Genomic DNA, 25,741 nt, shown 5'->3' with positions numbered 1-25,741 from the left:
TCCTGGTTGACGCGCCTCTACAACACGGAGATCTGGGGCGGTGCCTCTGGATTGGCAGACTGGGGTAGTGTTCCCATCCCACTACAGGAGGGGGTTACATTCCTCAGGCTCCTCTCTACGCCAGGGTACTGGAGAGGAGAGAGAGCTGAGCATAAAAGCTAAGCTGTCAAATTATCGGTCGATCTACGTCCCTGCCCTCACCCATGGTCACGAGCTCTGGGTAGACACCGAAAAAACAAGAGCATGAGCAGTGGAAATAGAGCTGCTATTCCTCCACCTCAAAAGGAGCCAGTTGAGGTGTTTCGGGCATCTGAAAATGATGCGTTTTGGGCATGTCCCACAGGGAGGAGGCCCCGAGGCACACTCAGGACATGCTAAAGAGATTACAACTCTCAGCTGGCCTGGGAACGCTTCGGTGTTCCCTTGGATAAGCTGGAGAAGGTGGCTGAGAAAAGGGAGGTCTGGGAATTCTTGCTCAGGTGACCAGGTCAGGATAAGAGAAAATAAGAGAAAGTGGATGGATGGATAAAGGACTGAGATGGAGTAACAAATGTTTATTTGCATCATTTAATGGGGTTTATTATAGTAGTATTAAGTATTTATGGGAAATATGTTTAAAGAAAGGAAATGACATCAGGGAATAAAACACCATTGATTCAGATCATCAGAAAATATTTACAAAGAAGGTTTAACATTTGATTCGCCCACAGATCCTGTTTACAGCATTTAAGAATTTATGAAAGCTTCATGTATTTTTAAAGAAGTTTCTCCTGACAGAGAAGAAGTTGGATTTTCAGCAACATGTTTCCCACACCGGGCTTCAGCAGATCAGCTCCCAGAGTCTCCTGGCTCTGTGTGAAATGTCAGGTAAATATCAGGAACATCAGTTTCCACTGACCGTAATACTCCCTCAGAGAGCTGCGTCTCATAAGAGCGGTGATGAAGCGCATGCAGCAAACAGAGCGGGCAACAGCTGGCGGGCAGATATTACAGCGATCTGTTTTCCAGCCCTGAGAGAGGAGAGACTGCTGAGCCGAGATATCACCCACCGGGCAGCCTCGGAGCTGCAGGGTGCCGTGATAAATTATTTGGGTGAAAGTAGTCTGAGCAAACAAATAACCATCGGAGGGATTGCAGTGCGGAAAATAAACAGCTTCATCTCAGGAGATTTCCCACAAATGAACTTTTACTGACATCTTATGGTGAATTGTCGTCACTGCAACCACCTCTAAAATCATCTTTAAATCGTCAGCTGCTGAAATCTTTTCAAGTTAAAGATCACATTTGAAACCATTGCCTAAATCAAGTTTCCAAGTATTAAACTTTAAAGAAGAATCTCTGAAAAAACAATTATTTGAGCTGTAGGAAAGAAAAACAAGAAAAGATAAGTGCAAGTCCCACACAGATGCACTTACTTTCACAGTTTATGATTCTCGTTCACAGATTTATTTAATTTTCATTCAATGTTTGGCACCAACACTGTTCAACTGCAACTATAGTGGCTATTGCTCACATTCAAACTGAAAAACCACCATTTAAAAGGACACTGATGCATGATGAGCAAATAATGTATGCAGGAAAAAGAACTCAAATAAAATCAGGGGAATTTATGGTTTATTTCATCCTTTGCACTGCTAAAAAAATGGATTCTTTAGTGCATGCTGGTCCTGTACCTCTCTACCTTCTCAAAAACAACTAAACAACCAAAAGAAAAATAAGACTAAATAACAAGCTAAATAAAAATAACCTAATCAAAACGCATAAACGTGTATAAATACTTAAACCTTTAACATATTCTAATCATTCAGCTACAAACTCCTACAGCAGCAGCTGCCTTGTTTTTTAAAGCTCTGAGGTGGTTTGAAAACAGACGTGCTGCAGACTCGTGGCGTACTGAAGGTTAAAAACCAAAGTAAAACATGTCAGTTTATGCACACATTACTTTTACGCGACTGTTTCATGCTTTGTCAGGAGACAGAGATCCACCGAGATAACCACTTCTAGCATGAGCTGATAACTCGACAGCTCTAAGCTTTTATTCAAATACCAAGATGACGATGACAAAGGCTTCAAAAAGGTAGTCTTATAGACCAGGGGTGGGGAACTGTCCTGGGCCGGTGTCCTGCTGGTTTTAGATCTCACCCTGGGTCAACACACCTGAATCAAATGATTAGTTCATTAGCAGGCCTCTGGAGAACCTCAGGACATGTTGACGAGGTCATTTAGCCATTTCAACTAGCTGTGTTGGATCAAGGACACATCTAAAACCTGCAGAACACCGGCCCTCAAGCCCAAGAGTTCCTCCACCCATGTTATAGACTGTACATAAAAGATGGACACAGCCACTATGACATCAAGCACGGGTTTGGAGAAGTTCTATTTTGAACCTCCAGGTGAGTATCACAGTGTTTTCAGACCACGATGATGACAGGAGACAGATCTGAGTGCAATTACCGACGTAACTGTGCTCTCAGACAGGCCGCGGCTGAACGGGACAAACTGGCAGGTGTTCCAAATTAAGGCTGTCCAAATCTCAAGGAGGAAGATGTCGGACCGTTCACAGAGTCGCAGCCCAAAGTAGGTCTGATTGGATGGTCCTGGCATTATCACTCATAATCCAAATGGGATTGGTTCTCTCAATTTACAGCACACTATAAGGCTACGTTCACTCTGCAGGTCTTAATGCTCAATTCCGATTTTTTGATCAAATCCGATTTTTTTGTCTGCTCGTTCACACTACAGATAAAATGCGAACGCGCTCTAGTGTGAACGCTCAAAGCGGCCGCATGCGCAAAAGAAGACGTCACACACAACGCGCTCTGTTTAGACCCAGAGCAAACAGTATTGTTTGACTGATGGCCTTAATATAAAGACTTCGGACTTCACGTTTCCCAATTTTTGCTTTAAGTTATTTTGTTATCTACATAATAATGTAAATAACCTAATAATGATCCTTATTGCTGTTTTAGAGGAGCGCTGCTTCAAAGGATAGCTGTAGATTTCTGTCAGAATCTGCAGATTATACAGTACAAATAAAATGTTCACGTTGTCTTCCCAACAGTTTCACTGGATGGCCAGAAAGCGTTCACGATGTCTTCTCCAGTGCTGATAATTAGCGTCTGTCTTGTGTCAGTGACGTAAAAGACGGATTTAATGCGACTTGACCATCAAACAGCAGTCGCTTTCTGAAACATCGGATATGTATCGGATTCAGTGCCACATATGAAAGTGAACCAGATCGGATTTGAAAATATCGGATTTGTGCCGTTCACACTGTCATACCATGATCGGATAGATGGTCGCATAGGGTCAAAAAAATCGGATTTGATGCGCTTTCACCTGCAGTGTGAACGTAGCCTAAGAGGAGAAGTGTTTTTGAAACCTCACATATCTAATATAAACTCTGTGTGAGCTATTATACAGAGCCTGTTGATGTTCATAATGGTCTCTTTGATAAATAATGAATCATACTTGTAAGCACCTTTCAAGCAGGTTGGTGAACTTCAAAGTACTTCACAGATGACTGACAATCCAATAATAGGACATAAGAAGAAGTAATAAAGCAATAAAGCCCTTACCGAACTTCTGTCAAAGGTTATGGTAAGATTGGGTCACATTAGGATCTCCACAGCATCCAATATTAAAGTTTCAACAATGCCATAAAAGAAATGATCATTAGGAGAGGTACTAGTGACGTTCTTATTATAGCCAGCGCTGAAGGGCATTATTGATACTCGGATACTTGGATTTTGAGTGGAGGATCACTTTAGAGTCACTTAAGAGTGACTTACTCTCACAATCTGGGTTTGAGAGGTTAAAGAGTGTTTGTAGGCGATGGGCTTCTGTGCGCTTTGAAAACTTTAACCAAATTAGCTCAAGTCAACAGTCAGCAGGACTCTTCTTATCCTATTATGGTCGGCCCTTCTCCACTGGACATTTGGAATTTGAATATCCACACAGGCTTCACATCACATTATGTAATGCTGTTTGAAGCAAACTGCTGTGTACGCTGTGTCTGACACCAGTATCAGTCTAACACTCCAAACACAATCAGATTATTCTTATTTACATAAAAAATCAGATTAAAACTACAAAACACGCCTCATCTGTTCTCTGTGTGAAGCTAATTAGCAGATATAGTTTCTTATGACCCAGCAGCTCATCAGCAGAATAAATGGGTTTTATTTTTGTCCGTGACATTTAGGAATATTTTTAGAAAGCAGAGGTTGTTACCTTTCCAATAAAGAGTGTGTTTTAAATTTTAAATAAAACCTGGTAAGACTTAGATCATACAACCTTATAAAACTTGTAAAAGTGTGTGGTATGGCATGTCTCTTCAATGAAAGTGATGCTGTTGGGTGGAAATATCTATATTCTTCAAAATTCTTCAAACAGCAGTGGATGTTAATCGAACACTCACCCCCTAAACTTAGATGGGCTGCTGGTGACTACTCAAAAATATTGTGGCCTATAAAGCATCGTCTTTGCATATAAATGTAATGTGGTTCATTTTTTTAGTTAAACAAAAAAGAAACATTTTAATGGCCAGATATACTTTAAAATGTTATCAGCCCAGTGAATTAACGAGGTCCCAGAATGGATCCCTGAGGAACACCTGTAATAGAACAGAAGACATGACCTGAACCATTTACAGTTTTTTCTGATTGCTTAAGCACATTTATTGTAACTATTGGCTAATTTTGCAAAACTCTTCACACAAATAAGAAAACCTGTCAACCAATAATCAAAACATTGTAGTTCTCTTGCAAAAGCAAACACAGCTAGACTAACTCTTCACACCTTCGTAAAAATGGTGTTTCCGTATCAAACAGTACACACAAGCCATCATCTACTAAGCACACAATGCGCCAACTGCACACTGATGGTATGAATACAAAACACATCTGGCTTTTGCTTTCCCTGTGCACAAGGTAGGCTATGTCAGTTTGAGCTCATACTGCTGTCATAGATCCATAAGCATAGAGGGATCCAAACTTCAAGTACTGGTGTTTATTCAAACACATCAAAACAAACACAAGTGTTTATTTCCAAGTATAGGATTATTTGCAATCGCCATAATGACTATATGGGTTACTTGGTCTGCAGTGAACATGCTTCCTCTGCCCCAGCATCTGGTCATCTAGCAACTCTGTAAAGTAACAATTTCAGTATTTTTACATCAATGGTGTTGGTGTGTTTCTCATTGGCATATGGCAGTGCTACAAATCTTTGTGCGAAGTGACTGTACTAACCGATTCTCATTTCAAGATGTCCTTATGGTGCTTGCTACAGTGTAGCGGCTCGAGTTAGGCTGGACCTGTTGGCCAGCTACCCTCAGGGTCATTCCACGGTAGATTACATGGTCCACTATTGTAGCTCTGATGTCATCAGCAATTCTATTTCTTACTCTTCCTACCCTTCCTCTCCCCCCTCCTCGTCTTCCTCTTGCTCCTCCTTGTCCTTGTCGTCCTCTTCATCCTACTTCTTCACCTCCACGTCCTCTTCCTCGGCCTCCTCTTCTTCTCACTCTTTCTGCTCCCTCCATTGTACTCCGCAAACACAGCTTACCTGTATTATAGTGCTTAGGCTGATTGCAAAGTGAACTAATTATCTAAAGAAGTTTTCACATGTGAAAGTGTGCCAGACAGTTGGCAAATTAGTGTTAATGATAGCCATACATGTGTATACTTTTGCTAGGAGTGTGTTGGAAATTTGGTAATTGAGTGTTGTGCAGTGAATTGTGCCTACAGTTTTGCAAAGTGTGTGTTACAAAATTGCAAACTGAGTGCAAAGCAGTTTTTGTGCTTTTAGTTTTGCAAACTCAGTGAGTGGTTTTGCTATAAGTCTGAATAGTTTTAGAGATTGTGCTACAGGAATCACAGTTAGGGTTTAAGCATTCAGAAAAAACTGTAATTAGGATAGCAGCTTTTATTGCATAATGTAATGTTATTTAATATTATATAACTATATTTACAGAAGTGCATTCTTTAGAAAAAGAAACAGGAAACTGGTCTCCCTCATTTAATTTTTAACCACTTTAGTCCCATTTTTTGTGACTTCCGGTTGTTCTACAGGATCATCAGCAGATCAGTATTTAAAATATTATTTAGTCGCCACCAGAGCTGTTTGGCTCCCCTTTATAATACTTTTTTTTTACACTGCTTTACATATCTGTTTTTCCCACAGTGTGCCCATACTGAAGCAGTCATATGGATAAACTGGTTTTGATATATTAAGGCAGTGTGTGTGAGAGACGTTTTGTTGTCTGAACACTTTAAACTAATCCTGCAGTTTATCTCAAACACACCTGCTCCTCTCTACACTCCCAGTTCCCTCCTACTGAAGCTGCCTGACCAGCTCCCTGTCCTCCTCAGAGTTCTCCTCAGGCTTTTCTTTTCCTATGTTTTCTCTGCCGACTTTCCCTTTGGGCTTGAAGGCCACAGAGAGCAGCTCCTTCTGGATCCTCCGCTCCCTCTGCCTCCTCAGCAGAGCCAGGATCTCCTTCCTCTGGTCCCCCATGGCCGCGTACCGCTGCCTCTCCTCCTGCCTCTGCCGGGGATCGGGGACTCTTTGCGGCTCCGGAGCGGGACCGGCGGCGGTGCTGCCGCTGCGCTGCGGCCGAGACACCGGCAGCCTCTGGCGGATATCCGCCGACACCAGCCGCGACTCCAGCGGCGGCAGCAGGGCCAGGGAGCTCCACAGCTGCCTGGCGTGGGACACATCCTCCGGGGAGGATCCTTCAAACACGATGAAGAGCAGATCAGTCTCCTCCTGCTCCGGAGGATCCGCCTGAACGGACATTTGAGCCTTCGGGCCAGAAACCGAGAAACAGAGAAACTTTTAATTTAAACAGATAACGGCGCTCTTGTTTACTGTTGTCACCATGGAAATAGACTACGGCAAGCCAGCAGGAGTCAAGATTTTCTTGACGCGCGTAAGCCTTCAAAATAAATTCAAAAGCAGGATTAATGTAATCATTTCAGTCGCTTTTGTCTGTCAGTGCCAATTTTTAGAAGAGGAAAAAACACAGTGACAGCCCATCACTTAATCTCATGGATTTAAGCTTTTATCGAGTAAAATTCACAAAACTGTTTCAGTTGCTGCAGACTAGAGTTGACTGTGCACATAAACCTTCCTGATCACATACAGTAGCCTAATTATTATTATGTTTTGGCGCTCTCTTTTGAGCCATTCTTAATGTTTCTGACCATCTGATAAACAAAAATGTCAATTAAGCTTAATTAAATGAAACCCCAGTTAATAAAACTGGTTAAAAATAGGGCTTGCCAAAGGATGGATATCCAGGAAAAATCCAGGAATTTGTCTTTTTCATAAAGTGGATTTCCTTAAACTATAATCATAATGAAAATAAATGATCTAAATAAATGAATAAGAACTGAAATAGTCTGGCAAGGATTGAATTTGGACTTTCATGAAGCAAAGAAAAAGCAAAGAAAAGTAAAATGATGGCATTATTGAGAAACAGATTCGGACACAATAATCATTTTATTTTAGTTGTTTTGTTTTAAGAACAAAGATGGAGACTTGTTTTTTATGTCTGCACGTCCGGGTCACACTACGATTGCTGTAACCCGTAGTTATTCTCTCCTCGTGACCTTTGACACTTGTCTGGACTACATGACATGTAACTGAGCCATCAGTGCTAAAACTAGCCCAGATGTGTCTGCTATTTAAATTTGAGACACTGTTTAAAACGTCAATAAAACTTAATGATTTGCATGATTTTAAACTGTGTGAATGACCTAAGTTTACACAGAGAAGGGTTTCAGGTGTGGAGCCAGTTTAAAATATTTTATGGACTTTTATTCAGTTTGATCTAATAAGGTGTTTTTAAATTTGTGATTCTCATAAAAGCTTAATCTCGGAGTTTCTGACAAAAAGAGTGGGATGAAAACATTGTTTTTTTAAGAAGACGAAACCTGCAGTTCCTCTAATGTCCACTGGAGACTCCTGAGTTCCTGCAGACTCATGTGTTGAAACTTTACAGCAGAAATAAAAATGTTTACTGCCTGAAATAAAACAATTTTGGTCTCTATCTTAACCGATATACAAGGAAGAATGTTTGTATAACTCACCTGCTTAAATTGCATGAAGGTTTAAAGTTTGCATTATTGGGGGCGTGGCCTATCTGTGACATGAAGGAGTTCAAAACCAATGGGTGAAGCAGAGGCGGAGGCAGACATTTGACACACCCGGGCTTCTGAAAAAACAACCCAGGCGTCATAGAGACCATGTCCATCTTTTATGTACAGTCAGTGTAAAAGAAGCCTGTCACGTACAAGAAAATGCAGGTAGAGGAGCAGAGTTTGAGGATCATTTAATAACACTGGTTATTGGTCATGTGTGCAACATACTAATGTGAAGCCAAGTTTCTATACTTTCTATATTGTTAGTTTTAACAGCTTAATTTATGGATTCCCAGTGTGTTGTCGGCACAAAACAAGGAAGTGCTGAAAAATCCTGAAATGTAGGCACTTTCCAGCACCTCTGTGTAATAACCAACTCAATTTTGTTATCACTTTAGCAGATACATGTCATCAAGCTGAGCCAGAACAACCGTGGGCTCTTAATTTGAAGGCAGACTGACTGAACCTCGTTTGATTGGCTGAATGAAGACCTGCTGCTAACTTTGGATAGGAGGTAGGCAGGAGCCCAAGGGCTCCACCCCCAGGTATCGCGGCTGATTTAAATGCCAGGGGAGGAGGAAGGACATCATCTTCATCTTCATCCTCATCATCACCATCACTTCATTTACCTGACATGAGAGTCTCATTTCCCTGGAGCTCAGCCTGCATCCTGCACTGAGGACTGAAGCCCTGAACGGTGAGTACAGCGCTTTAATTTTAATTTTAATTTTAATACTCCCACAGTTTTGATGCCAACCTACAGCTGCTGCCTTGCTCAGTGAGTTAGAGCCTGTGTGGATGCATCTAAACTTGCAGAAATGTGTAATGTTCAGTAGATGAATCTCCAACAGGTGGCTATTTTGTGTCAAGACAAAAGAAATGTTCTATTTTATGAGGTGTAATTAGGAACTAATGGCCTTCTGCATGACCCTGAATCCGTTATTCGTCATTAACAATAATTCCAGGCTGACCTGTTCTCAGTTTAAACTGTGAAAAGTGTCAGAAATGATGCAGGATGCTGATTTCACCTGCTCTGCATAGCCCGTGTGCCAGTAGCCACACATGGATGCTCCCCCCTGACATGTCACCATTTTGGTGTAAACGGTAAGCTTGGCTGGACACATGAGCTGCACCTTATAAGGTAGTATGCCTGCTAAGTCCCTAGCATCCCTCTTTGGGCTACCAAGCTACCAGGAGCAAATGGTTAGCCAAACATGGGCATTCCAGCATGGCAGCTCACTTGTTTGATACTCGGGGTTATCTGTGTGCTGCTTTTCATATTTTATTGCCTGCTGTTCAATGGGAGGTCAGAGCAGCCTTGTGACCTGCACGCAGAGGCACAGACGAGGATAAGTGAGTAAGTAGCTGTATGCAAACTTTAGGGAAATATGGCATTTATTTATCAGATGTAATCTGTGAGACAGTTCACTGAAAGTGGATGTAAATGAGCTGTGAGATGCAAAGGCAGCAGTTGGAGGCACAGATGGAGGAAGTGTGAGGCAGAAAAATGAGCTAATGAGTCAGTTTTATTGATGCTGGCGCGTCTTCATCACTTCTTAGCCTTTATGTGCCCCTGAAAGGTTTCAGAAGTCAGTGAGAAAGATGCTTTTATTTCTCCTCCTCTGCTTGATGCTGTGTGAGACTGTGCTACAAAATAGTTTGGTCTTTAAATCAAGTTGCGCTGAAGGCGTAGGCGTAGTTTTTTCCTTCAGAAAACTGAACAAGTTATGCATTTGTCCTGTTCAGTAAAGGCATGAAAAAAACAAAAACACATCAACAGTAGTCCGTATGGGAAAAAATGCCTCCAACAAGGTCTTTTTCTTTAAAAATTGGTCTTTTTTACTCCCAAAATATAAAATATGAATCTTGTGTTGGAAACATAATTATCTGCAACGCACACACTGCTGTGAGTCCTGGTGCTGGCAGGTGGAAAACTATGGAGAAACCAGGAGATGGATTTATAAATTTTTTTTTTAAGTTGTGAGCTGCTGTTTTTGAATTTGGGAGTTTGAAACTCATTTTTCTTTTATAGAGCACCCGTTCTTTATGCTATGACTCTGGGCTGTTAGTGGGATGCACTGGGCTCAACAAAACCACCAGATTAGCCTCTATATGCAAAATAATTCACTCTAATTACAGTTTTATAAGATTCCACACAAGCCTGTATATGACAGCTACTCATCATCTGATGTAATAAAACCAAGAGCATCCTGATATAAAAACAAAAATAATGAGCTCAGGGGGTGTGTAGGAAGTTTCAGGGAAACAAAATAAATGTTGTAATTTACATGTACTAAACTGTCCAACCTTCTGGGATGAAACTGGATGCCGATAAAAGCTTTCCTTTAGAGTGTCGTAACACTGACTTTGGGCTCGATTGAAGACAATCTCAGTTATGGGTGAGTGGATACACAGAACTCTACTGAATCTGTTTTCAGCATCAGCTTTTCCTTTTTTTCTGTAATGCATTAGATAGCTTTTTGGCATGCAGGTGAGCACAGGTACGATCCTGTAAGCAAAGTGCAGAATGGAATAAAATTTGCAAAAGGCCAATGATATGAAGCATGTGCTGTAAGGTAAGTACCATGTAATATTACAGAGAAAACTCCAGCAATTAGATCAACCCCTTATGAGCAGCACTTGGCAACTGCGGGAAAGAAGAACTTCTTTTTAACAGGAAGACACTTCCAGCAGAACCAGGCTCAGGGAGGGGTCTGAGAAGAGGAACAGAGAGACACAGAAACAATTATGGGAGCAAAGACATAAGCTAATAGATCTAAAAATGTGAACACGTGGGGAGTGAAAAGAGGTCCTCAGTGCATCATGGGAAATCATCCTGCAGCCTGAACCTGTAGCAGCATAAAAATAGATAAATGGCAGGTTTATGAGTACAATAAGGCAAAATTAAAACTGCAGTGAATATAAAAAAGCAGAGAAAGAAAAAGTGTCTTTTTTAATTCACATTTTTGATTTGTCAGCAGGTCAGAGGTCAAATCAACTCACATATCAGAGGCTGAGCCGGTCCCAATCGACGATTCAAACGTCAGCGTCACTGCCTCCGAACCACCAGCGTTAGACTCCGATCCCGCCGCTGCTGACCCGCAGGTCGATCCGACCGCCAACATGGCCGACACCGACGACAAGTACCTCTTCCTGGAAAACGACTTCCGCAACAGCGGCGTGGCCCAGGCCGACTGGGCAGCTAAAAAGATGGTGTGGGTGCCATCAGAGAGGGAGGGCTTCGAGCCGGCGAGCATCAAGGAGGAGAAGGGTGACCAGGTATGCATGGAAACAAGAATGATTGACAGGAGCCATCAGGAAACACAAATATGATGTTGATTAAGTCAGAAACAGCGTGAAAAGAAGGAGCTGAAGCAGAGTGGGGTTGCAAAGCAGCTTGCAGATAAACATTTACACCAACTGTTTGTCTTTGTTACTTTGTTACTTTATGAAGAGAGTAACAGTGATTCTGGTCTTTTAACAGAGTTTTACCCTTAAACTCTTTAATTAAATTTAACCTGGCACTTCAGTACGGGACCGCTTTCTGCAAACTGAGTAAACACAAGAACAAATGGAAAAGCTTCCATATATTCCAGAATACTCTATGGGAATTGTTTTGTTATGGACGAACATGAGACGCAGCGGTTACAGACATTACTTCCTCGCGTGTAAAACTTCAGAAATTACTTTTCAAAGATTAAAAAATAAACTTGAGATAAATTAAATGTAGAATTTCAACATTTTTAATTTTCTTGTGAGATTTTCTTCTCTTCGTTGTCTTTTTTAGTTTTCTCTCACCTGTTCTCAAACCTGTTTCCTCTGAATGACACAGATGTGCAGGACACCAACACGGTTGTTTGGTTTGTCAGGCGATGTGATATTTGAATTTTTGTGCTGAATACCTGCCGCTGCTCTGCAGGTGCTGGTGGAGCTCTCCAACGGTCAGAAGGTGACGGTGAACAAAGACGACATCCAGAAGATGAACCCGCCCAAATTCAGCAAGGTGGAGGACATGGCCGCCCTCACCTTCCTCAACGAAGCCTCCGTCCTGCACAACCTGCGCGAGAGATACTTCTCCAGCCTGATCTATGTGAGGAAAACACTCAATGATCACCTGGCGCCTGATTTATCTGGTGCTCAAGTCAAACTTACACCCATGATTTTAAGTCTCTTTGTTAGAAACTGTGTTTAAATTACATTAAAAAGGAAGTTTGTTCTATAAAAACCACACAGGTCTGTGTTTATAGAACTAAAGTGAAAACTTTGCCCCCCTATGTTGAAGACAAATTGAAAGAATCAGGTGTTAACCTGAATGTGCTGTAAGGTTTTACGTAAAGAAAACTGCAGTAAAGACAAAGTCAGCGGGAGACAGGAGAGCTGAGGGCCCCTCATAAACTCAGAGGCTGAAGAGACTTAACGTTCAGGTGGAAAGTCCTCGTTTAAGGACTGATGTACTGGAAAGATCAGCAGCTTATGTTTGTATTATTTTAGTCAGTCTTTCAAAGACTAATAAGGTACTGCATGTAAAAATTTGAATCCGAGCTCATGCATCTCATACAGACCACTGTGCAGATCCCCGAGAGTTAGGAGGTCCAGTTCCTCCAGTCCTTATATGAGCAGAGGACTTCAGAGCAGCTAAAACCATCTCTGACGTTAACTCGAGCCACCGCTATTGTTCAACCTAAAGTTGGATTATTAAGAGAACGAGCTGCAGGGCCTGTGCAGTTTGAATTAATGCAGCAATGTGAAGTTTTCTCTATAATGTTGTGGTTAGAAAGGAAGCGTGTGATTAGGTTTAAATATATTCAGAAGCAAAATAATCTTGTTTTAATCATTAAAGCCATCAGATTAGACAAAACAGGGCATTGATTCACACAGATTACATTCATTCTTACCATGTATCAATATAATTAATCCCATCATTTGACTCTAAGGCTGCTTTATTATTTTGTCTCTATTTGCTGTAAAACAAACTGAATGAAACTTTATTGTTATAAAAGACGAAGCAGCAACAAGAAGCAGTCAGGAAACAGTTTATAACGAAAATTAATTTATAGTCTTGACTTTTAAACATGTCAACGAGGTGGAAGTTCTTATAGTCACAGGTTAATAAAGCACATGAACCTGCTCGTGCATGAAAAGAGCGAGGCGCCAGTTCAACAGTTCACACTGTTTTGATCTTGAATGCACCCAGTCGAGGTGTGGCCAGTCCCTTAAGAAGGTGGGAGGAGTCAAACAATCAGACAGGAGCTGGAAGAAGGAAGCAGAACACACCTGAAACTGAGCCACAGCTGAAACAACACTTTTACTTTGGAAGTGTGACCTGTCAAACACGATGACTCCCATTATTAGGAGCACACACCTGTTCATGAACTATTACAGGAGTACTAAAATCTGCATGTACAGCATAAGATAACCTTCCTTATTCCTGCTGTGCGTGAGTAATCAGATATCAAAGCACCAGTTTACTGGGCGATGTCTTAACATTTTAAAAACTCGAGTAGAAAACAGACGTCAGAATGAGCTGGCAGCTCCGGCGTGGTGATAAAGTGATGTTTCGTCCCTCCACAGACGTACTCGGGCCTCTTCTGCGTGGTGGTGAACCCCTACAAGATGCTGCCCATCTACTCTGAGAAGATCATCGAGATGTACAAGGGCAAGAAACGCCACGAGGTTCCACCGCACATCTACTCCATCACGGACAACGCCTACAGGAACATGATGCAGGGTAACTGTCTGCATGCACAGACAACAGATCACACGGTAAAACGCACACGACTGTTGTTCTTATCAAGAGTCCAAGAAAAGCAGCTACAAACTTTGTGTTTGATACAGAAAGTATTTAAATACTTTTTTTTTATCTCAAACCAACAAACATGTCCATCAGCATCACTGGAAATATCAAAGATGTTCCCAGATGACTGAAAATCAAAGAATTTAGTCAAGTTTATATGTACAGACGGATTAAAGTTAGACCATCGAGAAGTAAACGACAGGTGGGAAATGCACTCAGGTAAATAAATGACAATATTTCACATCGTAGAAAACTTTTTTTTAACCAAAATTACCTTTAAAATTTGTAAATAAGATGCTGAATTATGAATATTTCAATATTTTAGCACATAAGTGACCAGTTTTATAGTAAATATAAAGATACAGATCTCCTTAGAGGCTCTGTGATGATAACAAAAACATTTTTATCCATCCAACTGTTCTTCACCTGTCCCAACAACCGTTAACCTGAGCCACTTCAAACCTGGAAGGTGTTTCACTGCTGGTGACCTGAACAGGTGCACCAGTGAGTCCAAAGCACATATTTTGAGCCAAGTCCAGGTGTGCCACGGGACTTTAGGAGGCATGGAAACTGTAAGCAAAGAGAGAGATGAGGGTGAAAGTAAAGCTGAGGATCCATCTTCTTGCCTTCACCTGTGAGCAGGACCTCTGTGTCGTGACTAAAAGAATGAGATCACAGATATAAGATGTAAGCAGCACTTGCAAAGGAATCAGATGAGGTGGTTTGGGTGTGTGACCAGAAGAGTGTGAGGAAGTTGGGGACCTGCAGACAATGTGTGGATGGCACTCCCCCTGTTTACCTGTGCATCGCACTGATAAACGGTGTGTTATAGAGCTCTGTCCATGCTCTCTCATATGATATATTACTTGATAAGATTTCTTGAAATTTTTTACAAGGTCAACTTTGACCTTGGGAGCTAACAGTGAAAGTCAAGGTCAAACGCTCAGCCACCCTAGGTACTCATGTCCCCCAAGCTCCAGTATGTTGTACAGTTGGAAGATGTTTGGTGTGACTTCGACCAGATTTTCACCTAAATTAAATCCACTCCAGCTGTTATTGGTCTCTACCATCACATGGAATATGACAGTTACATCTAGACTGCTAACAACCAGACAAATGGAGCGGTGACATACTCCCTCCCTTTGGGGAGAAACAACGTGTCTCTGTTTTCCCACCTTCATTGAACCTACCGTTCCCGTACAGTTTACGGCATCTATGAAGGCACAAAACCTTCATGTGCAAAGAACTTTTCACTTTCTTTGTGTTTTCATTCCTGTGTAGAAACGTTACCCTCAGAATAATGACTGTCGTAAAATTTCCACACTTTCAACCCTCCAGTGTGGGTTGGATTGGACTCTGTGGTTCTGCATGTTTGGCACCCCCAGTCTGAAGCACTGGGAGTCAGCAGCACTGAGAAAGCCCACCTGGCTTCACCTGGCTTCACCTGGCTTCACCTGGACCGGGGAAGTCAGAGGAGCTGGATCATGCTAACATGCTTTCTTTGAAACACTTGTCAGATTCAGAAGCGTGCTGGTTTGAGCCTGTGGGCCTCTCTGTGTCCAGAGACGTGACTTTTGATTGGGTGTAAATGTGAGAGTGTGTGGTTGGTTTCACATCTGGGATGTACAACACCTTTTACCCTGTGGCACCTGGGATAGGCACCATCCCACCCCCATGACCCCGAGTTGGATAAGCGGATAAGTCCTGCTCATCCACTCTGCATCATCAGCCAACACACAAACTGACTTTTAAATCGCAGCACGCTGGTCAGACGTTTGACTCCCGGGCAGACCTCTCACAGGATTTTGCACGGCCACCCTTTTCTCTAATGACATACTCTCTCCACTAAATGCTGCATTTATCATGTGTTTTATGACTTTTGATGTAAGAGTGTTTATGTTTTCAAGACACATGAGGCTGGTGTGTATCAGATGAATACACAAACACTCATCCTGTCCCCTCAGATCGACCATCACTATCCCCAGATGCCCCCATCTCCCCCCACAAATATGAAAACACATTCAGTCCCATAAGTCCTGCTGCTTCTGACGCTGCTGTACAAAACATGAAGCAGCCACAAACAGTCACATCACAGCTCTTTCTCAGAGGTGAGCGATGGCGTTGAGCAACCTCGACTGAAGCCTCGGAGCGTGCCGTCTGGCCTCCGTTTGGTCCGCCGGTGACCTCAGAGCAGCTCCATACTTTCCACTGAGCTCCAGGATGGCCATACATGGAGCAGTGAGACGAGATTACAGTGACGGAGTCCTGCATCCACCTGCTATTTTTAGAGGATATGAGTGATGGAGGCTAATCTCCCAGTGAGCGAGATCTCTTTCGCTCTCGTGTCCAAGTGTTTGGAGTTTGACGAGTTCAGTGTCACATTATGTCTCTCTCTCTCTCTCTCTCTCCACAGACCGCGAGGATCAGTCTATTCTCTGCACGTGAGTCAAAACAGACAGCACTTGACCTTTTCACAGACACATACCACCAGTTTGTTACCCAAACCTTTAACTGGACCAGTTCACCTCATTTCCAGCTCCATCTATTTAGACCAGAGCAGCTTTGCATGACTCAGAGTTCAAAATAAGCTTAATTATTCTTACACTGGGCCTCAGTGATGCTGTCAGATCAGATATTCTGTCTGAAACAAGCTGTTTAAGCTTCTTATCTTTTCTCCTGATTGGCTGCCCCTCGCAAGCAAAGTTTAAACGGCAGGTGGGCGGGGCCTCTGTGCCAGAGATGGCCGTTTTAGGGATGTCATAAAGGTCCACTTTACACTAAGAAAAACAAATCAAACGACGATGCCCTGTTTAATATTCTCACTATTTTCTTGTTTACCGTTTTAATTTTGGGGGCCCATAAAACATTATCAGAATAGGAGTTTCAAAATGTCATTTATTTACACAAAGACAAAGAAAACAACAGGTATTTACATCTGAGAGGGTGGTTCTGGTCAAAAATGGGATCTTTTGCTGTAAAACAATGTAAAAACATAAAAATGGGGAGTCTAAGGAGTTTGGAAAGAAAAGCATCTGGATGTCTTTAGACATGCTCTGAGAGCACTCCCGTCGGGCTTAAAGTCTGTGACTCTCCACCAATCGCTCTTAGAACTGAAAAAGCTTCTTGGACGAAAGGTGAAACATCTTCAAGTAACCTAAAGACATCCAGATGCTTTTCTTTCCAAGCTCCTTAGACTACGATGACCTGGATATCTAAGAACCTTCACAGAACTTTTATTTTACGATCCCTGCTATTAATCGACTTAGTTTCATTTACTCCAAAACATGTGTCCACTTTGGTGCCTGCTTTTAAAAGAGAAGCACTTTTTTATTTTACATGTAAATAATAACACGACCGATGGGAATATTCATCATAAATCTTTTATAATCTTTAATTGATTATCGCTAGTGTTCAAATATTGTGTTACTTAATCCAAGTTTATCATTTTAAAAGAGCTGCAGCTGAAAACTCTCTTTAAAGAAGCGTTACAGCTGACTAGCAGGCTAATGCTAAAACTAGCAGCTGGGTGTTAGGAGGTTAATCAGTCTCTGCTGCGTCACCCAGAGGTGAGTCTGGAGCCGGGAAGACAGAAAACACCAAGAAGGTGATTCAGTACCTCGCCGTCATCGCCTCCTCGCACAAGGGCAAGAACCCCGTCAACCCTGTGAGTACCAGCGCCTCAAGCTTTCTGACTCTTAAAGAAAATAAAGCCCAAAGCAGCCAAATAATCAGACAAAAGCTAAAAGTTTTATAAGGTTTCAGGATCCAGACTGAAAGTTCAGACATTATGAAATCAGAATGAGCTTTAAGTTTGAAAAAACTGCTATAAAAAAGTGCAAACTCTGCTGTGTACGACAGGATTCAGTCGCTGGCGCCGTGGCCAAGGTGAGGACAGATTACTGCTGTTTGCTGCTGGGGGCGGGGCTTTTAATTCTTTATCTTTGATGATTTAAAAGAAAAATCAAAGAAAAGTCTCCATGATTCTCACGATCCTCCATAACTAACCTGAACGTTACATCTGCTCTTCGCTCCGCTGCATTTAATCCAGTCATGAACCATCTTTGGTTTGTTTAGTCAGGATTTATCAGTGCTTGACCTCTGACCCCTGCTGCTCCGCTGCTGCGTTTCAGGCCAATTTTGGGGAAAATGCAAATATTTTATGATTTCTAACCGGCGTGTTTCTCTTGCAGCAGCAGCAGGCGGGATCTTTGGCCTACGTGAGTATAAAATCTCATAAAGACTCGTTTTTACTTCAGTATCAATGTAACAGGAAAGCTTTGTGAGCCTTACATCATGACCTGTTCTGTTTAAAAGCAGAGATGTTTTTAGCTGTTTAACCTCATTTTTGCTGCAGGGGGAGCTGGAAAAGCAGCTGCTGCAGGCGAACCCGATCCTGGAGGCCTTTGGAAACGCCAAAACCATCAAGAACGACAACTCTTCGCGATTTGTAAGAACTTCATTCAGTCTGTCAACGCAGAGATGGAAAAATACCTGTGATATAAAGTTAAAGCTGCTGTCGTCCTCTCTGCTCGCAGGGAAAGTTCATCAAACTCAACTTTGATGTGACCGGCTACATCGTCGGGGCGAATATCGACACCTGTATCCTACTTTGAGTTAAATTTTTCCTTTTTTAATGTAAGCATTAAATAAGTGGGTCATTCTTCTTAATCCTGGTCAGACCTGCTGGAGAAGTCTCGCTGTATTCGACAGGCACACACCGAGAGAGCCTTTCACATCTTCTACTACATGGTGGCTGGAGCCAAAGACAAGATGAGAGGTGAGCAGCTCAAACCACAGGAAAAAATCCTTCATTTAAAGGGACAAGCTGACATTTTTAAACCATCCTGGGGTCAGATGGGAGCTGTCATAACATAGTAATAACTATAATTTATTGGTAAATATGAATTTTAAGCTCATGCTGCAAAACAGATGCTGCAGATCAGAGCCTGACTGAGAAAGTCATAACAGATGTTTTTGTTAAATTGCGAGTCATGTCTCAGTCAAATGAGACTGTGTATAAATGATGGCCACCGTGACATTATCCATCAGCTTTTGGTGTTTTGAAGGGTGAAGTTCGGTGCTGCTTTTGAGGAGCTACAAGCAGCAAGAGTGCAGAGTAGATCTACAGACTGTATGATTCAGATACTTGATCATCTCTGAAAGACTGTGAAAACATCCTATTACGTTTCAAGTTTACTATCCAACGACTGAGACAGAGTTTGCATGCAGATGAACATAAATGAATCTGTGTAGGTGGACAGTGTGTTCAAGTTAGCTGTTAGTCAAAAAGAAAGATGCCTTCATTCATTTCCTTCAGTCAATAATATCATCGGGACTTCCGGGTGTCATGGCGGATTGAGTGGACGCGTTTGGTGGTAGCTCCCTATCAGGAATTTAAAACACCGAAAACTCGTCAACAGACAATTCAATTGAGCAAAACGAATATAATTGGTGAGGAATAAGGCAAAAGGAGGCCAAAATGCCAAGGGGACATGATAAAGCCGCAAAAATAAATACCAATAACGCAACAGGACAAGACTGCACGAGCCCCGATGGCATAATTAGAGATTCGGCTGGCGAATTACTAAAAGCCATCGAATCATTGAAATCAGAAATGAAACAAGATAATGAAAAGCTGAGAGAAGGCATTAACACGCTACAGCGGGAATTGGGCGGTAAGCTCGACAAGATAAAGGAGGACATAAAAACTCTGTCGAAGAGAGTGGGGGAAGCCGAGGATCGAGTGGGAAATATAGAAGATGTGACAATGGAGTTAATTGAAGCGCTCCTCCAAAGCTTGAAAACACAGAAATTTATTCAGAACAAGCTGGTGGACCTGGAGTCAAGATCCCGCAGAAATAATATACGCCTGGTTGGAGTGGAGGAAGGCTCCGAGGGGAGATCTGTCCAAGACTTTGTCTCGGAGCTGCTACAGCACGAGATACCTATACCGGCCGGGCTAGAACTTAAGATCCAGCGGGCCCATCGTATCTCTGTACAGAAACCGCGCCCTGGAGAATTCCCACGTCCGATTCTTATTAATTTCCAGGAATTCACAACGAAAGAATTCATACTTCGAGAAGTTTGGAAAAAGAAGCAAATCCAGGTGAATGGCAAGACGATCTACTTTGATCATGACTATGCATCAGATATTGTTCAAAAGCGCAAACAATACAGAGAAGTTAAGCGGATACTAAAGGAAGCGGGAGTGCGCTTCCAAACTCCCTACACGAGCATTCGGATCCACTGGCAGGACGGAGTCAGAAACTACGGTAACGTACGAGAGGCGGCTATGGAGATGCAGAGGAGGGGATACGATGTCCAGATCCCGGCGGCATCTGAGGAAGACGATGCGCTAAGCAGAAGGTGTCGAGAGTGGAAACGGGCCTCAATCTCCCATCGAGAGCAAATTTCTTCCCCGAGGCAGAGAGTTAAAAAAAAATTGGAGGAATTTCAGAGAAATGCTGATTAGTTCGGGGGATATCTTCCCCCTGTTACTGATCAGAAAATTATAGGCCTCTTAAATTCAAAGTTCTGGAGGAGCAACACCGGATGGAGGTAAATACGTTGGACTAAAATTTGGGAACTACTTTTTCAGTTCTCAAATATTTCATAGGGCCCTCCTTTACGGAGGTTTTTTACCCTAGATCTACCAACGGGGTCATGGTGGGAGACAGTTTCTTCCTACTAATTGGGAGTCGCAAGTTTGTGTTTAATTTTTGTTTAATGTCTAGTAATATTGTTTTATTTTATTTTCTTAAACTAGAGGGGATGATCATTGCACACTGTACGAATTATGAGTGGTGTAGGTAAAATAAAAATTATTTCAATCAATATCAATGGTCTGGGGAATCCAGTTAAAAGGAGTAGATTGCTATCTAAATTGAAACGACACAAGGCACAGATTATATTCATTCAAGAAACTCATATGTCAAAAGAAGAACATGAAAAATTTAAAAAGTTTGGCTATGTAAATTCCTTTTATAGCTCATGTAAGAATAGCAGACGAAGAGGAGTTATAATTTTATTAGCTAACACGGTAAATTTCGAAAAGTTAGAGGAAATCTGTGACAAGGAGGGTAGATATGTTGCTGTCAAAGGGAGGATTAATAATGAAGTGGTGTCCCTGATAAATGTGTATGCCCCTCCAGAGGACAACTCAAAATTCTATCAAAAACTATCTGAAAAAATTATAAGCTTTAGTGAAGGGACCTTGATATGTGGGGGCGACTGGAATTGTATATTAAATCATACTAAAGATACTACAAGCAAAAAAAGACGCAAAGATAATAAATCTAAATCTCTTAACTCATTAATAAAGGAAGCGGATCTCTGTGATGTATGGAGAGAATTACACCCTCTGGAGAAGGATTATACCCATTTCTCAGCAGCCCATAAGGTTCACTCTAGGATAGATTTTTTTTTTGATAAATAGAAATGATAAACATAGAGTCACAGAATGCAATATTGGTATAGCCGACTTGTCGGATCACAACGCCATTCATTTGACTATTCACCTACATAATCAGAATAAGAAATTATTATGGAAATTGAACATTGGTATTCTCAATAATGAATCTGAGGTAAAAGAGATCAAAAAAGAAATACAAACCTGTATTGCCCACAATAAGGATGATCAGATAGACCCAACAATAATTTGGGATACTGTGAAAGTAGTAACTCGGGGGTATTTGATATCAAGGACCAGCTACCTCAAAAAAATGAAGAAGCTTACACAGTCCAAATTAGAACAACAATTAAGGGATTTGGAAAAAAAAAAAGCATACAGATTTGAGTCCTGATTTGGCCGAAAAAATCAAAAACGTAAGAAAACAACTAAGTGATTTGACTATGGAGGAAATAGAAAAGAAACTGAGATTCACAAAACAAACATTCTATGAGTCTGGCTCCAAAGCAACTAAAGTATTGGCTAAACGGTTAAAATTAATGCAAATAACTAATGCAGTCAACAAGATTAGAGATCCAAATACCAAGGAACTACTATATGAACCAACACAGATAAAAAACACCTTTCAAGAATATTATAAAACATTGTATAGTCAACCGGATCAGAAAAATGGACCAGAAATTGTAGAGTTTTTGGATCAGTTAGACCTCCCTTCAATAGGGACAACTCAAAATGAACTATTAACTAAACCAATTACAAAGGAAGAACTGGATAAGGCAATAAGGAGATTGAAGACGAATAAAAGTCCAGGGAGTGATGGGTACCCCAATGAGTGGTATAAGACTTTCAAAGAGGTTTTGGCCCCTATTTTGATAGATTCTTTTAATTGGACAATAAAACACGCTAAAATTCCACCTTCCTGGAAAGAGGCCATCATCACAGTCTTACCGAAAGAAGGTAAAAACAAGGAAAACTGTGATTCTTATCGCCCAATCTCCATCTTAAATGTTGATTATAAACTATTTACATCTATAATCACAAGACGCCTAGAGCTGTTCCTTCCTGATCTGGTGGATGAAGACCAGACAGGGTTCATTAAGGGGCGACAGACACAAGACAATATACGACGCACATTGCATATAATTAATGAAGTTAATAGAGAAAAAATCCCAACAGCCTTAGTGAGTTTAGATGCTGAAAAGGCTTTTGACAGAGTCTCTTGGATATTTCTTTTTGCTGTTTTGAAGAGAATGGGCTTTGACAGTATCTTCATTAAGTGTATACAATCCCTGTATCATAGGCCAATGGCTAGAGTTAAAATAAATGGGGACTTGACAGACAGCTTTGAGCTCTTTAGAGGAACTAGGCAAGGTTGCTGCTTGAGTCCAGCTCTTTTTGCTTTGTATATTGAGCCTTTGGCTCAGTATATACGGCAAAGTACAGACTTAAAAGGGGTTTTTGTTTCCAAACTTGAACAACGAATAGGTCTTTTTGCAGATGATATAATTATATATCTACAGGATCCTGATACGACCTTTCCTTGGCTGTTTAAAGCATTAAAATATTTTGGTAAAAACGCAGGATATAAACTAAACATCGAAAAGACTCAAGTACTCTGTCTGAATTATTTCCCCAAAGAATTATTACAAAATGAACTTAAACTAAAATGGGATTCAAATAAGATCAAATACTTAGGTGTCTATTTAACTAGTGATACAAGTACTTTATACGAGGCAAACTATGTGAAGTTTAGTAACACAATCCAAAAAGATCTGATTAAATGGGCTCCGCTTGTCAAGGACCTTAGCTCAAGAATAGAGGTAATAAAAATGAATGTGCTTCCCCGGTTATTGTACCTATTCACCTCATTACCAGTCCAAATAACAGATGCACAGTTTGGTAAATGGGATAAATTAGTTAGTAGATTTATTTGGAAAGGGACAAAGCCAAGAATAAGATTTAAAATACTTCAATCAGGAAAAGAAAAAGGAGGACTTGCCCTCCCGAATCTCAAGGAATATTTCTATGCAGCCCAGCTGAGATATACTGTTTACTGGTGTTCATCAGAATATACTTCAAAATGGAAGCATATAGAGTTAAATTATTGCCTATCATGTCATCCACTAGCAAGATTGGGAGAAGAAACTACCCAGCCCACGAACAAAAATCTCATCATTGAATTTACTATTAAACTCTGGTGGACAATAATGAAGAAATATAGAATTACAGAAGATTGTAAATTGCTGATTTGGCCTGCATACTCTCGAAAATTCCAAAGTGGACAATGGGATAGCACATTTTTAAGATGGGTCAATAAAGGAATTACAGCAATGTGTACATTAATAGATGGGACAACATTTAAATCTTTTGAGAATCTACAGAAACAATTCGGATTGGATAAATCAGATTTATTTAGGTACTTTCAATTAAGACACTTTTACAATACAGAAATTAGAAAGAAGCTCTCGAGAGAAAGAAATCGTATAATAGGAACAATAACAGGTGCATATAAAAATCTTCCATCAGGAATTCTGTCGAAATTATATGATGGCCTACAAAATTCGAATAGGAATGAAACATTATATATTAAACAAAAGTGGGAATCGGAACTACAAATTGAGTTGTCAGAGGATGATTGGCGATCCTTATGTCTCACACAGCATAACTCCACTAGCTCTAGACGATGGAGAGAATATGGCTGGAAAAATGTGATTAGGTTTTTTATTACTCCGTATATCAAAAGCAAGCAGTTGAAAACACCCCAACAATGCTGGAGATTATGTGGAGACTGGAACGCCAATCACTCACATGTGTTTTGGAAGTGTAAATATATTAAATCATATTGGGAAAGAATCGCGGCAACAATGACGAAGGTGCTGGGGTATGAAGTACTGTGTGAGGCACGAGTAATGTATTTTGGAATATGGGAAAATGTAAAAAAGGAGGACTGGTATTTGTTTAAGATTATGTTGTTGTCAAGCAAAAAGGTGATAACAAAAAATTGGCTGAAAAGCGATCCTTTAAAACTGGAAGACTGGATGGACGTAATCGAGGACATATATACAATGGAAAAAATGACTTACACTCTGAGACTGAAATCTGATAAACACCGAAAACAGTGGACAAAATGGATAATTTATAAGTCTCAGTCAGCCTTATAGGGCGGGACCTCTCGTGGTTTTTTTTTTTTTTTTTTTTTTTTTGTGTATTTGTTGTTGTGTTATTATTATTATTGTCTTGTCCGTATGTAATACAAAGGAAAAAGTACAAAATAAAGAGTTAAAAAAATAATATCATCAGCAATCAAATGTTGTAGCTGGACCATCTTTGTCCACTCTGCAGTTTTTACCCATCGTAGCACGACAACAGGCAGATGTGATGTCACCGTTGTAACCATGTTTGGACTCTGTGTCTGCACAGTTGGCCATCAAAGCAGCCACACCCCAAACTTTAGGCCTCAGTAAAATCCAGATGGATCAGTTATTTAAAAATATATACTCCTGGAGATGTTATAAAAGAGGAAACTATCCATAGAGGCCAAAACTGTTTTTATATTAGGATGTAAACGTGTTTATTTCTGCTGTAAAGATGAACATTTTAACATGGAACAGCAGTTTTTGCTTCATTTTCAGCCCTATTGATGTCAGCGTAGATATGAAATTATGTGAATGATGCTGGAAACCAGCTGCTTCCTCTGTAGCGACTGCACGGATTACACTCAGTCAGCGTAACGTCTTCTCTCTCTGTTTGTAGAGGAGCTGCTGCTGGAGGACTTCAGCAGCTATCGTTTCCTGATAGAGGGTCACGTGGAGATCCCCGGGCAGGAGGACAACGAGATGTTTGATGAAACGCTGGAGGCCATGGACATCATGGGTTTCACTGAGGAGGAGCGATTAGGTACAGAGACCACGTAATGACAAGATTCCCAACGATTTATGCAAGACTTCCTATTCAAGCCTACAAAATAAAAGGACTGAAATTATACTTTAGGATATTTTTAAATGAGGAAAAGTTGGGGTTTGGGGGTATTTTTATAAGAAAGTAGACAGAAATCACCTCCAAATTTAATTCTGAGGTGTTGGGGCAACCCAGGTTCATGCTTCTGATGCCCCTTTTTAGTTAAAGAAGTACCCTACTTATCAAAGAATAAGTGGAACATAAGAAGTTATATTTGATCTGAATCAGTTTGATGCTCCTGCTCTTCCTTTTCCTGTCTGCAGGCATGTTGAAGGTGGTGTCCAGTGTGCTCCAGCTGGGTAACATCAAGTTTGAGAAGGAGAGGAACAACGAGCAGGCGACGATGCCCGACAACACCGGTAACTTTAAAACAAAAAAGCACCATCACCAGTTCTGTAAATGAGCATCTTCACCTGTCTGACCTCCTCTCTGCCT

General features: G+C 41.1%; 2 protein-coding genes across 2 annotated transcripts in view; one reads left to right on the top strand and one right to left on the bottom strand.

The window, feature by feature from the left end:
• Positions 1 to 539: 539 nt before the first annotated feature.
• hoatz (HOATZ cilia and flagella associated protein) lies at positions 540 to 7,539 on the bottom strand. Its single transcript, XM_085404770.1, has one exon. It carries the CDS (start codon positions 6,799 to 6,801, stop codon positions 6,337 to 6,339), a length of 465 nt encoding a protein of 154 aa, XP_085260896.1. The 5' UTR covers positions 6,802 to 7,539; the 3' UTR covers positions 540 to 6,336.
• A 3,627-nt stretch (positions 7,540 to 11,166) lies between these two features.
• Positions 11,167 to 25,741, top strand: part of LOC146672232 (uncharacterized) — a 33,490-nt gene continuing 18,915 nt past the window's right edge. Inside the window, exons 1-11 of the mRNA XM_085404767.1 lie at positions 11,167 to 11,426; positions 12,067 to 12,237; positions 13,719 to 13,875; positions 16,355 to 16,382; positions 17,506 to 17,605; positions 18,132 to 18,158; positions 18,296 to 18,388; positions 18,477 to 18,540; positions 18,620 to 18,718; positions 25,103 to 25,246; positions 25,570 to 25,665. Of these exons, the coding sequence (XP_085260893.1) occupies positions 11,271 to 11,426; positions 12,067 to 12,237; positions 13,719 to 13,875; positions 16,355 to 16,382; positions 17,506 to 17,605; positions 18,132 to 18,158; positions 18,296 to 18,388; positions 18,477 to 18,540; positions 18,620 to 18,718; positions 25,103 to 25,246; positions 25,570 to 25,665 (1,135 nt within the window). The 5' untranslated portion in view covers positions 11,167 to 11,270. The remainder of the gene's footprint in view (positions 11,427 to 12,066; positions 12,238 to 13,718; positions 13,876 to 16,354; positions 16,383 to 17,505; positions 17,606 to 18,131; positions 18,159 to 18,295; positions 18,389 to 18,476; positions 18,541 to 18,619; positions 18,719 to 25,102; positions 25,247 to 25,569; positions 25,666 to 25,741) is intronic.

Source organism: Rhamphochromis longiceps, linkage group LG4 (assembly GCF_057381845.1).
Source record: "Rhamphochromis longiceps isolate RC_006_pf linkage group LG4, R_longiceps_female_GT1.1, whole genome shotgun sequence".
NCBI lineage: Eukaryota > Metazoa > Chordata > Actinopteri > Cichliformes > Cichlidae > Rhamphochromis > Rhamphochromis longiceps.
This window is presented reverse-complemented; position numbering and strand designations above follow the sequence as displayed.